Source organism: Musca domestica, unplaced genomic scaffold (genome assembly GCF_030504385.1).
Source record: "Musca domestica strain aabys unplaced genomic scaffold, Musca_domestica.polishedcontigs.V.1.1 48, whole genome shotgun sequence".
Lineage (NCBI taxonomy): Eukaryota > Metazoa > Arthropoda > Insecta > Diptera > Muscidae > Musca > Musca domestica.
In genome coordinates this window covers 342,669-355,439 of record NW_026712340.1, presented here as the reverse complement: position 1 = coordinate 355,439, position 12,771 = coordinate 342,669, and the positions used below count along the sequence as shown (strand labels likewise).

The 12,771-nt window shown below is 33.8% G+C and overlaps 1 protein-coding gene across 1 annotated transcript; it reads left to right on the top strand.

Moving 5' to 3' along the window:
• Positions 1-783: 783 nt before the first annotated feature.
• On the top strand, positions 784-11,801 carry LOC101892270 (pituitary homeobox 3). Its single transcript, XM_005181757.4, has 3 exons — positions 784-1,210; positions 10,243-10,391; positions 10,950-11,801. Exons 1-3 carry the CDS (start codon positions 934-936, stop codon positions 11,706-11,708), a joined length of 1,185 nt encoding a protein of 394 aa, XP_005181814.1. The 5' UTR covers positions 784-933; the 3' UTR covers positions 11,709-11,801.
• The last annotated feature ends 970 nt before the right edge of the window (positions 11,802-12,771 follow it).

Here is a 12,771-nt window from a genome sequence, read left to right as displayed (position 1 = left end):
ACAAATTTAAGCGAAATGTGAACAATTAATTTCAAACAATTGTTTACAATCAAAATTTCATGTTAATTTATTTTCCGAGGTAAACCACTCAAAACCTCACACAAGATTTCTACTTCTGCACAGGGGAAGAGAAGGCCTGGGGGGCTGTCCAACACGAAATTTTGCAATTGACAAATCGCTATGAGTAGAAGTGCTAAATTAAGCATTTACCCAAAATTTTGAAGAAAAAACATCTAAAATTTGTGAAAATATTTAGCAAAGCAATAATTTTTATGAAAACAAGGGATCCATTATTTTTCTTTGTTTTTGTGGTTGTTGTTCCTTTCCTTTTGATTGCCCAATTGTTTTTGATCTTTTAAAATGCGGCTCATTAGACGAAAAATGATGTTGTTCATTTGCCTTTAAATGATTCTTAATAGAGGCATCAACTTCCAATTAAAAAAAAAACGGAAAGAACTGAGAGGGGATTTTCAAAATAAAAAAATAAATAAATAAAAAACGAGAGAAGACTGAGCAAAGGCAACGCCTCCTCTTTAAGGCAAACTCAAGTGGTTGTTCAGATGGAGGAGGACTAATGGGTGTTGCCGCATTCACACATGTTTCACAAAACAACATAAAAACATTTCAATAGAGAACGTATTGAACAGAGAAAATATCTCTTTTTTCTCTCTCCCTCTCTCTTTCATTTAGTTATAGAATCTAAATATAAATCTCAATATTATTGGTTTAAAAATTCTTAATTTGTTGGCTGGGCGAAAAACAAATTGAGGATCAAATCCATATGGCGGACGTGGTGTGGCTCTGTGCACAGCATCTTCTTGGCATCGGCCACGGATCATCCACATTCAGTTTGACAACAATTTCGAAAGTGTAAACACACAAATAACGGGATATTCCATCGGAAAAAAACATTTTTGGTATACGAAGTAGAAAATGGAAACTCCCGCCGCCGCCGTTCAAAGATATCGCAATAGTTTTTCGATTGAAAATATTCTCTCAAAACCAGTGACAAATTCAAATCTTCTTGTCGAAGATGTAAAATTGAAATATAATTTAAGTGAAAGAGTTCCCCATGCAAATGGTGATAAAATTCATAATCCTTTAAGTGATAGTCCAAATAGTGAAGTGAGATCTTCTAGTCCTGAATCCAGTTTCAATGAGGATACTTTGGATGATGCCAAGAGTGACATAACATCAGAGGATGATCATGGTGAGTTTGAGATATTGTCTCGCATCAGGTTTTATACTTTCTTTAAACAGCAGGTATTCAGTCTGCTGGCCCGTATTTGTAAGGAATTTAAAGGATGATAAGGAAACATCCATGGGCTTTCAAATCAGTGTTCACTTTTCCACTTTTCGAAAAATTTGTTCAAATACCCCAAACAATAACAACGGTTTCTACTATTTTATAGAACACCGTCAACTTCAAATATATAAAAGCAACTAGCTGGCCCGGTCCGCGTTGCCGGTCCGTACTTTTAGTCTTTAAAGCATAATAAATCACATATCTGACTTATGTAGGCGGTACAATTTTGATTATAAGTAATGACTCCATGACTAAATATAAATTAATATTCATGGGAAAAAATATAATTACCGTCGGTTTTAGATATTTTGAATAGCCTGATCTTACTTTTCAGCTACAGGGCTTTAATTTGAGTGTTAAATACCTATATGATAAAGAACATCTATAATAGCCCCATGTGAAAATTCAGCTCAATTTTTGATATTGTAAAAAGCATTCAAATGAGTCATAATTTGAAATTTGTATTTCCAACATTTAAAATCCCGTACTGCGTGGTATTCAGTTTTGTCCACCTCATACTTGAAGGCATAATGTTGTCAGAATAGCCAAAAAAAATTACTCTTTTGCTCCGATTACCGTAAAATGGGCATTAATTGTTTGTCATTTAAATTGTGCGGTGGTGATCCAATAAAGTTACTTGATAATTTCGTATTTTTTTTCATGTTTCTGCCACAATTTCCGACTGAATGAGTCCCAGATTGACATTTCGAATTTTTTTTCATATAGACGTACATCCCAAATCTACGTTCCCAACCAATATTCTCTTGGGAGTTACAAATTCAATAGAATACCAAATTTTCTTTTCTGGCCACACATTGGTTGGAAAAGTGGACTTGGGGGTATACTAATGTGGGGACTATACTTAAATAAATTCCTATGAGGATAATTATCTGTAAGATGATTTTCTACCCCAGGGTTTTTTACCCCAGGTAGCCTCAAGACTAAGATGAGCACTTTTCAGAAAAATAAAAATTTAAAAGAAGAGGTTTTCTTCCCCCTTAGAAACAAAGAAGTCAAATAAGGGCCAAAAAATAAAAAAAGTGGCCAAGACCCCGAAAATACCTTAAATCATATGATGGTGATACCAAAACGTGATAATTTTTTGCAAAGATGGTTTCTTCTTAAATTATCAACATAAGCTAAAATTAGTACCAAAAATATGGTTAAAATGTAGAATCATCATTTCAATCATTTTATTTTTAATATTATTCATTCAGAATTCAAACCAATAAAATAATGTACACTTCAATATAGAAAAAAAAAGAATCTTCAACTGGTTCACTGATTTTTTTTTGCTGCAAATTTTTAAAGTTCCTTACGAAGTTTGTCGGTAGAATGTACTATTATTTTGAAATTCTATTCCATTGAAAAATTGTCGATTTTTCCCGATTTTAGAATTTTCATATAAATCGACAACGGATAAAATTGTTATTTATAGATTTTATGTATTTATTGGGTATTACGAATAAATACATAAAATATATAAATAACAGTTTTATTCGTTGTGGCTTTATACTACCCAAAAAAACCTACACATCGTATTAGAATTCAAAAAAAAAAAAAAAAAAACACTACAAATGTGCATTCCAAAATAGTAAGTCAAAATGGAAAAAAATATGCAATATAAAACATTACTTTTGTACATTTTAAAAGTCAAAATGAAAATGTTCACATTTCACATTTTTACGCGATTTTTTGGATTTTATTTTTTTCTGCCAAGAGGCAATTCCGAATTTGTCTAAATCGTTAAAATCAGACCGGCGGTCTTTATGTTATAAGAGTAGTAACTAACACAACTTTCTTTTACATATAGAGAGATAGATTTGGATGGAAAGCCAACAGCATCTCGTGTAATAATTCTCAAACCGATATCTTCACTATTTTGGCAAATATAAAGATTTTAGATACCAACAAACAATAATTGATTTTTTTTATATATATAGATTGTATTTTACTTATCGACTGATAACCAACTTTAGAGCCAAAATGACTGATGATACGGTTCGGATTTTTTTCCAGAGGATCAATGTTGATGAGAAAAGTAAGATAGAAACACTTTGTTTTGTACGTAGAAGAAGTGGAAGGTTCAGAAAATGTACTACATGATATAATGAATGCCATCTTTATATTAATGTAGTTCATAACGGTTATTTAATGACAAATATATACTAGGGGCATACTTTTAGGCGAATAATACAAAATATTTTATTAAAGTACTAATATTGATATTAGCAGCTAAAGTTGATACCAAGTTTAATACAAACAAGTAAAAAAGCTGTAAGTTCAGCCGGGCCGAACTTTGAATACCCTCCACCATTTGGTACAAATTTGGCAATTTTCAAAAAAAAAGGGCGGGGCCCTACACCGCTTAGCTTATTTAGTAGAGCTCCACATAACAATTAAAAGTTTTTATGGAAGAATGTAATCATACACGCTATGATTATAATTATAATTTAAAGTTCAAAAGACTAAATATGCCGAAGCATTTGTATCTTTTAAATTCGGACTTGTATTGCCCATTTGGTGCAAAATTAATTTGAAATCAGTTAAAGATATATATGGGAGCTATATCCATATCTGAACAAATCTCGATAAAATTTGAGAAAGATATTGCTGAGCTGTATTTGATATATTTCCCTGAATATCGTTGTTACGGATTGCATATTACGGCTGTGGGTAACAAATGCAACAAATCGGATGAACAATATATATGGGAGCCATAGCTATATCTGAACCGATCTTCACCAAATTTGGCATAATACCTTCTAGACTCAATTAGGTGGTATGTACCGAATTCCATCCAATTTGGGCAAATATTATACGTTTTGGCGCACAGTAAAAGGTAAATCGGACGATGTTATATATGGGAGCTATATCCAAATCTGATCCGATATCGATAAAATTTAGCAAAGGTATTTCTGAGCTGCATTTGATATATTTCCCCAAATATTGTTGTTACAGAGTACATATTACGGCTGCGGAGGACAAAAATAACAAATCGGATGAACAATATATATGGGAGCTATAGCTATATCTGAACCGATTTCGATCAAATTTGGCACACTTATTTCTAGGTCTAATTTGGTTGTATGTGCAAAAATACTATTCAGGCTGATATTACACGTTTGGTGCACAATAAAAGGCAAATCGGACGAAGATATATATGGGAGCTATATCTAAATTTTTACCGATTATCCCCAATTTCAATAGGGTTCGTCGTTTGGCCAAACAAAAGTTGTTTAGAAAATTTCATCTCAATCGGATAATAAATAAATATTATTGTTGTGGAGTGCATTTTATGCATGTGAGCGACTTAAAACTCTAAATCGAATAAAACATATATATGGCAGCTATAGCTATATCTGAAGCGATTTTCACCAAATTTGAAATACTTGCTCCTAGGATAAATTTAGTTGAGATTGCCAAAATTCAGTCAATTTGGGCTAATATTAGCCATTTGGTGCAAAATAAACCAGTTATCTGATAAAGATATATATGGGAGTGTTATCAAATATCATTGTTGTGGAGTGCACATTACGCATGTGAGGAACTTTAACAGCAAATCGGATGAAACATATATAGGAGCTATAGCTGTTTCTGAACCGATTTCCACCAAAATTTGAAGCACTTGCTTTTAGGCTGAATTCCGTCGGAAGTGCCAACATTGAGTCCTTTTAGACTAATATTAGCCATTCGGTGCACAAAATACCTGAAATCGGTTAAAGAATATATGGGAGCTATATCCAAATCTGAACCGATTTTGACAAAATTTTAAACCCTTATTTCTGAGCTGTATCTGATATCAGGTACCAAATATTATTTTTGTGGAGTGCATATTACGCATGTGAGGGACTGAACGCCAAATCGGACAAAACATATATATAAGAGCTATATCTGAACCGATTTTCAATAAATTTGGTGTACTTGCTTCTAGACAAAATTAGGTCGGATGTGACAAAATTTAGGTATTTGAACTGATATTGGCCATTTGCTGCACAATTAACCCGAAATCGGTTAATGATATATGGAGCTATATCCAAATTTGAACCGATTTCAATAGGGTTCGCCCTAGGGTCAAGCAATTATTGCTTGGAAATTTTTTTTTGTCCACAAAAATACGTGGACAGACGGACGGACTGATATGCATAAATCAACTCAGAAAGTGATTCTATGAAGATCCTCAATAGTTACTATGGGTCTATCTCACTTCCTTCGCTATGTTACCAACAAATGTTCAAAGACATAATAACCTTACCACTATGTGTTGTAGAGTATAAAATGTCGATTATCGTAGTAAAAAATTTTACATTTTAACAGTTCATAAGGTAGAAAATTTAAATTATTTCAAATTCAGTTTTAACTAATAATCATATGTGGATATTAATAAAGAAAAAAATATATCTTTTCTGACCAAAATAAACATGTACAAGATTGAAATGTAAAATTTGAGAAGTATGTTTTTTTGTATTTCCTTCCTTTTTAATGGGTTCCACGCAGAAAAATATTTGGCAGCAAAAATATTTGAATTCGCCTCCTGTGTGACCTTATTAAAAGCCTTGTTCACCATGATGTTGACAATATTTGCATTAACTCTTAATGGCAGATTTTCAATGAGACTTACAAGACCCGTTTAATGACATTGGTATAAGTTTAGGCAATTTTAAGACGTTTTTGCTTGAGTGGTACCGAACGTTCCCAATTGACTTTGATCATTCTTTTAAAAAAATGTCCCTGCGAAAGCCAGCAAATCACATTTCAACACAAAATCAATTTAAATTGAAATTAACCACAAAAATGTGTTAAATTAATTTAAAAATAGTTTGTCTCATTAGGCGATAATTAATCACGACTAATTACAGCAATTACCAAATGACCAATGACACGAGTAAACAAATCTCAGCCAAGAATGTCGACAAAAACACGAAAAAGAAGAACAACAATACAACAATTAAATGACAAAACAAATAGAAAATAAGACGAAGCTACCTTAAATCAAATTAATTTAAATCAGATTATTTAAATTTTTGTGCTAAAACAAAAGAGTCACGAAAAGAAGAGGGTTGACTAAAAACATGATTACAAAATTCGTAGCATCAACAATGCAAATGGTCGCCATTTCGTTGTTGAAAAAAACACACACTGAAGTCAAACAATCATTAAAACAGACCCCATTATCACCTTCGTTCGTCACTCACTCACTCGCTCGCTAGCTCGCTCACTGAAGACACAAAAAGAGTAGATCATTCGCATCTTGGCTGTCATTCATTGGCTGTGTTGTCTGATGGCGCAAATTTGTATAATTAACAAAAGCCAATTGGCCATTTAGTAATAAATACACAAACACATACACATACACACACTCAATGACAGCAGCATTCAAACAATGAAATGAGTATGCCAAGATGGTTCGGTATTCGTTGATATGGGTCACTACAGTACAAAAAGACATTAATTTATAAAAATTAAATTTAAAATATATGCCTACACAAAATGTAAGGTAAAAATTATGCTATTTTTAGATTTTGACTATCTATCAAATTTGTAATGGGAAAAATCTGATGAATAATTTGCATATATTCGGAAAAGATTTTTTTTAAAGTGGCACATCGTTTTTTTTTTTTTTTTTTTTTTTTTTTTTTTTTGTAAAAGAACAAAGGCTTTTAAGTTGACTTAGTGCAATTTCATACCAAAGTTTGAACTCGAGCACCCTAATGTCCTTTGTCCTTTTACGAAAAAGCCACCCGATAACTAATGCCGGTTATGTATTTTCACCTCAGTGTTATATCAACTCACCTTGAAAAAAACTGGAACCAACTTCAGACTTCTGTCATTTCCAAGCCACTCGTCCGACAGCTGTTAAAATTATGCCAGTTATATTGTTTACAAGCGTACAAAAGCATTTTGGTGAGAATTTTCCAGAAAAAAAGTTATTCATGATAGAATTCAAGCGTGATAGTGTGATTTCTTTATATTTGGCTGGCATTTAAATGTGAATAAATCTTTTGTGTCTCGTTCCATCACTCGTTACCGTGATGCTGGCAGCGAAGCCCGACGTCAAGGAAGTGGACGGAAAAAACAGCACCATCAGCAGAAATGGTTCGAGAAGTAGAGAAGCGATTTGATCGAAATCCGCGTCGCAGTGGCCGAAAAATGGCTCGTGAGCTGAACATATCGCAATATTTCATTCGGCAAATATTGAAAAATGAGCTCGAAGTAAAGCCATTGAAATTCCAAAAAGTGCAAGAACTTACACCGCAACAGAAAGAAAATAGACTCAAAAGAGCTAAAGAGTTCCTTCGTTTGGCCGAAAGTAGTGAACTGCCGAATTTGGTTTTCTCCGATTAGGAAACATTCGTTATCCAGTTGTTTGTAAACAAGCAAAATGGTCATGTTTACTTGCACAAGAGGTCAGCTGAAAATGTGCACCTTCGGTTGGCCACCAGAACTCAAGCGCCGGCCATGGGCCGCAGACCTTGGGCATTCCAACAGGACTCAGCACCATCGCACTCAGCACGCGCCACCCAAGAATGGTTAAAAAAGGAGGTTCCTCCTAAAATCTTCAGATACCAATCCGTTGGACTATTGTGTCTGGAGTATTTTGGAAGCAAGGTTGGCACTACAAAATACCAAAGTGTCGATCACCTCAAGCAAGCGCATCGCCGGGAACGGGCCAAAATACCGCAGAGCAACATTCGGGCAGCGTGTGACGGTTTCATTGGCCGTTTGAAGGTCATAATTCGTGCCAAAGATGACCATTTCGAACAAATCTAAACTTATTCTAAAATTTGATGCTGTTTCCGACATTTTTTGCCTTCATTCAATAAAATTTAAAAAAAATGTAAACGTTCGAAAGAAAAATGACTTAAATATCGAATGTCGGATAAAAAATTGATAAATGAGGATAAAGTATAAAATATACAAACAGAAAATTTTAAGTTTTAAACAACATTACAAATTTTAAATATTGGAAATATGGAAGTAGATAACTGGAATGTCGCCTACTTAAAAGTGATTTCACTGAAAACCCAAAAAATCTGATTTGGAGAAAGTCGAGTTTATAAATTTAAATTTAAATCAAAACTTCTTCGGTTGGGAAATTTGGCTTAGGCGAAATTCCGCTTGGTCCGTTCATACCTTTTTTGAAATGTAAAAAAATATTGAAAGTTTTTCGAAATTCCTACTTTTAGTCCACGGAAGCTCGAAATGTTTCTGGAACCTCCAAAATACCGGAATCTAACTGTGGGCATATATTATAAATATTACATCCCGAATACATCCCTTTATTTATTAAATATCTACTTTATAAATTCTCGAACCTATGTATCAAAGAGAATAATTTAAATAATTTTCTCTTTAGTTAAATTTAAAAATATATTTAATATGTCAACATTTTCAGAGAAAATGTAGAAAACATAAATAAAAGTGTAGAATAAATATCACAAATATGAAAAAAATAGAGGAATTTTAGGTTGACTTAATTTGATTTTGGTCTTACGTTCCTTTGTACTTTTCCGATGAAGTCACCTTTTACTTCAATTACAAATCGTGTCTTCTGGATATTTTTTTTGCGATCTACCCGGTACCATTTTTTTTTTTCTCAAACTCCAATGACGACCGGTTTGGTTGTCGTAAACCATTAAACTTCTACAAACTGTCATTGAACCCTCAGAATGCTGCGCTTTTGGTCTATCGTCTGGCGAGTTCAATTCCGAGTTGTTTTTAGAGATAATATTATCCAAAGGTAATATTATTCATGACACAACCAGAAAGGTAATAGGAAAAATGCAACTCTGTGGTAGTGTCTAATTGCGTAAAATATGCTTCTACATTATTAAGCCATTCGTTTTAAATATTTTCTTTACAAATTAAATTGGGAAAAACTAAGTACGAATGAAATACTGGAATATTTCCAAAAGAATTAATTCAAGATAGGTGGAAAATATTGTTTTATATCGCTATTAGACACAAAATTGTATACGGACTAACCTACATTATTAGTATATATAACTTAAACCGGATTTATTCAACAAGAGTTGCCATACAAAAAATGGTTGAATCTACATACTAACTGAAAGCATCGCTGGGTATACTCCAAAGTCGCATCGTAAAAGTGCGTATAGATTTATCTATGGTAGAAGAATACAGGTAGTCAACGCAGCTGCTGGGACAATGAACTGTCAAACCAATTTTAAAATTAAAAATTTTGAAAAAATGTTTCATATTTTTGAAATTGTAAAAAGTTTTGAAAAAAATGCATAGTTGGTAAGTCCAATTGGTGTATAAGAAAACTTATAAAATTCTTCTAATTTTTGATAAAACATTTTAAAATTTGTGACATATCAATGTTCCCAAGCGTTGATGCATCTACCTGTATTCTTCTACCATGCGATCTCAAATATTAATTCCATAACGTATCGTCAAAAAATATATTTGGATTTAAATTGTCATATCCATTACTTTTACTTCAAATAAATCCTCTCAAAGAAGGTTAACCCTACAAAAAGTTCTAACGTAAACATGGCATAAGAGTTATATGCATATACAAGGTTAACTCACATTTTAAAAATATTAGCTTTATAACTAATTGTTTATCTGCACATTCAGAAAACGGTACTCATATTTCGTCCAAAATAGAAGAATATAATTTTTTCGTCGGAAATCGAGAGGTATTGTTAGCATTTTCCATATTTTTTAATTTTAGTATCCCATATGTATTGCGTTTTCCGTGTTACCCAATCATCATCACTTTCTTGGCATTTTTCATGACAACGACAATCGATCATTAACATTTTTCTATTCAAAATTAGAATCGCAGCAAGTTCTTCGCTCGCATTTACAAATTGTCAATCTGTTGACAGATGCAATCTTTCAAGTATAGACAGCAAATTGATGAATTCAATGATTTTCACTTTTTTATTCCCTTTTTTTTTTTGAAGGTTCAAATGATGATCGTAAGAAACGGCCACGTACAGCATTTTCGGCATCACAAATCAAGGCATTGGAAACCGAATTCGAGAGGGGAAAATATTTGTCAGTTGCCAAGAGGACGGCCTTGGCAAAGCAGTTGCATTTGACTGAGACACAGGTAATTATGGATTTGACATTGATTTAGTTTTGAAACGAAGAATGTTTGCGGGAGAGTATTGCCCCACAAAATTCACTTTTTTCGGTGCGTTGGGACTAACCATCAGAATACACAAAACGCTTTAGGTGGGAATACATAAAGCGCTTATTTGACTGACTTAAGTCATCGGCTGGCATCTTCATAAAAGAACAACGGAGTGTAGGGTTAACAAATATAAACAATGGGCCGAAATTGAACTAAGCCAACCTAAAGCTCCTTTGTTATTTACGAAGAATCCAGCCGATTAATTAAGGTGCAAGTACATAAAAGCTTGAAGTCATGACTAGGCATATTAACGTCAAATTATAATGGAAAACGACGGCATGATTTTAGTGCGGCTCTGTAATTCCTTTATGAAATGTCACAAAATATGTCTATCCATGACTTCAAGTTTATTATGTACTTACACCTTTAAGTCAGCCAAACAAGCGATTTATGTACTCTCACCTTTAAGAAGATTTAATTATGTATAACCATTCAAATTAACATAATATTTTTCTTTTATTTCCCCATTTCTAGATCAAAATTTGGTTTCAAAATCGCCGTACCAAATGGAAGCGCAAATACACTGCAGATGTTGAGACCTTGGCCTCCCATTATTATGCCCAATTGGGTATTGGCGGTTTGGCTCGACCAATGGTGGTGGGGGATCGTCTTTGGCTTTTTAGTCAAACACCGGCTGGTCCGGCACCACTACAATCGATAATGTTAAATGGAGGACCTGCAGCCAATGTTGCACCGCCCTTGGCAGCAGGGCAACTTCGTGCCTATCCCACCTCAAATCTCATACCACCCGTACCCACACCTAATGTCATTGAAAGTGCCCGCAATGCAATATTGGCCAGGGGGCAACCCTTAAATTATACTCTTAACCCCTATCTGGCACAGCGGTCAGCAAATTCCAATTCACTGAGTCCCACATCACGTTACTTAGATTATACTGCGGCAACTAGTTCGGGTCTTTATCAGAGTTCACCTACCTCCAATGAAGCATACCTGCAAATGAAATATAATGTTTTGAATACGATCAATGAACCAGAGGCAGAGACGTCGACTCCAACCTCCAATGGTTTGGCCGAATTGGAACGGGTATTCAGGGATACCAATGCAAATTTCTTGGAGCACAAAGTGAGTGGTGATAAAAATGGAAAACCTTCATCAGATTTTGGTTACAACGGGCTGGCCCTGACACAACGTGCCAACGGAAAATCTGCATCGGGCAATGACAGCGACTCGGAATGCAGTGAAATTGATTGTGAGCAAATCGATGATGAGTGAGGAAAGTGGGGGATTTTGTTAATCAACTTTTATTTTTAATTAACTTAATTAAATAAGGAAAATAAATTTAAGAAAGTGTAGATTTTGTAAATGAAATTATCAACTTTGTGTTATGTGTTTTATAAGAAAATAAAAAAAACAAATTTTTGATCCATTTGTTCAGTTAATATTTAGAAAAATCAAAACAAAATTCCATTTTGTTCCAACCATTCTTCTAATTAATATACAAATCTGTTGTTCATTACCTCTTTGGAGGTGCGTGAAATAAGCTGCAAATGAACACTACACTAACAACCATGGTAGAAGAATACAGGTGATGCATCAACGCTTAGATTTTCTTATACGACATCCACCGAAGGTTGTTATGATATCCATTTTTCAACAATTTTACAAATTTTAACAATTTTTCATTTAAAATTTCCATTTTCAAAATTGGTTTGACAGTTCATTGTCCCAGCAGCTGTGTCCATTTGACTACCTGCATTCTTCTACCATGCTAACGTCTTATGCTAGGAACACAATTGGAGCGAACGACGAATTTCGCCCTACGCGGCGACAAAATGAGCCGCGAAAATTCGTCGTATGGAACACAATACCGACGAAATTATAAAACAGCTGATGAAGTTGTTTACTTTTTGCTCATTTGTTGACTACAATGAATTATACAAGAACACATAATTCTTTACGTTCTCTATTATAATTTCACTTATGTCCATCTTCTCTATTATATTCACTGATATCCATCTTCACTCAGGCGCAAGTACACAAATAAATAAACAAATTAATTATGTTTTTTTTTATACGAGTAACAGATAGTAGAGTGACCATAACAAATTTTAAAGTAAAAAGTAACTTTATTTACTAAAACACATAAAATTCGTACAAGTATGGCCACCTTGTACTGATTTGTTCGCCGGTCGCCGGCGTATGAAATAGAAATAAAGCTAATTGAGTTCGCGGCGACCGACGAAATTTTCGCCGGTGCCGTGATTGTGTGCACTTCCATATACACATATGTGTTTTATTTTTGACGACGAAGATACGCCGCGAAAAAATTCGTCGT

What these genes read in the sequence shown, in the direction of transcription:
- LOC101892270 (XM_005181757.4), top strand. Translation starts at nt 934, where the DNA reads ATGGAAACTCCCGCCGCCGCCGTTCAAAGATATCGCAATAGTTTTTCG. An exon ending in AACATCAGAGGATGATCATG is followed by an intron (nt 1,211 to 10,242) that starts GTGAGTTTGAGA and finishes TTTTTTTTGAAG; the next exon opens with GTTCAAATGATGATCGTAAG. An exon ending in TGCATTTGACTGAGACACAG is followed by an intron (nt 10,392 to 10,949) that starts GTAATTATGGAT and finishes CCCCATTTCTAG; the next exon opens with ATCAAAATTTGGTTTCAAAA.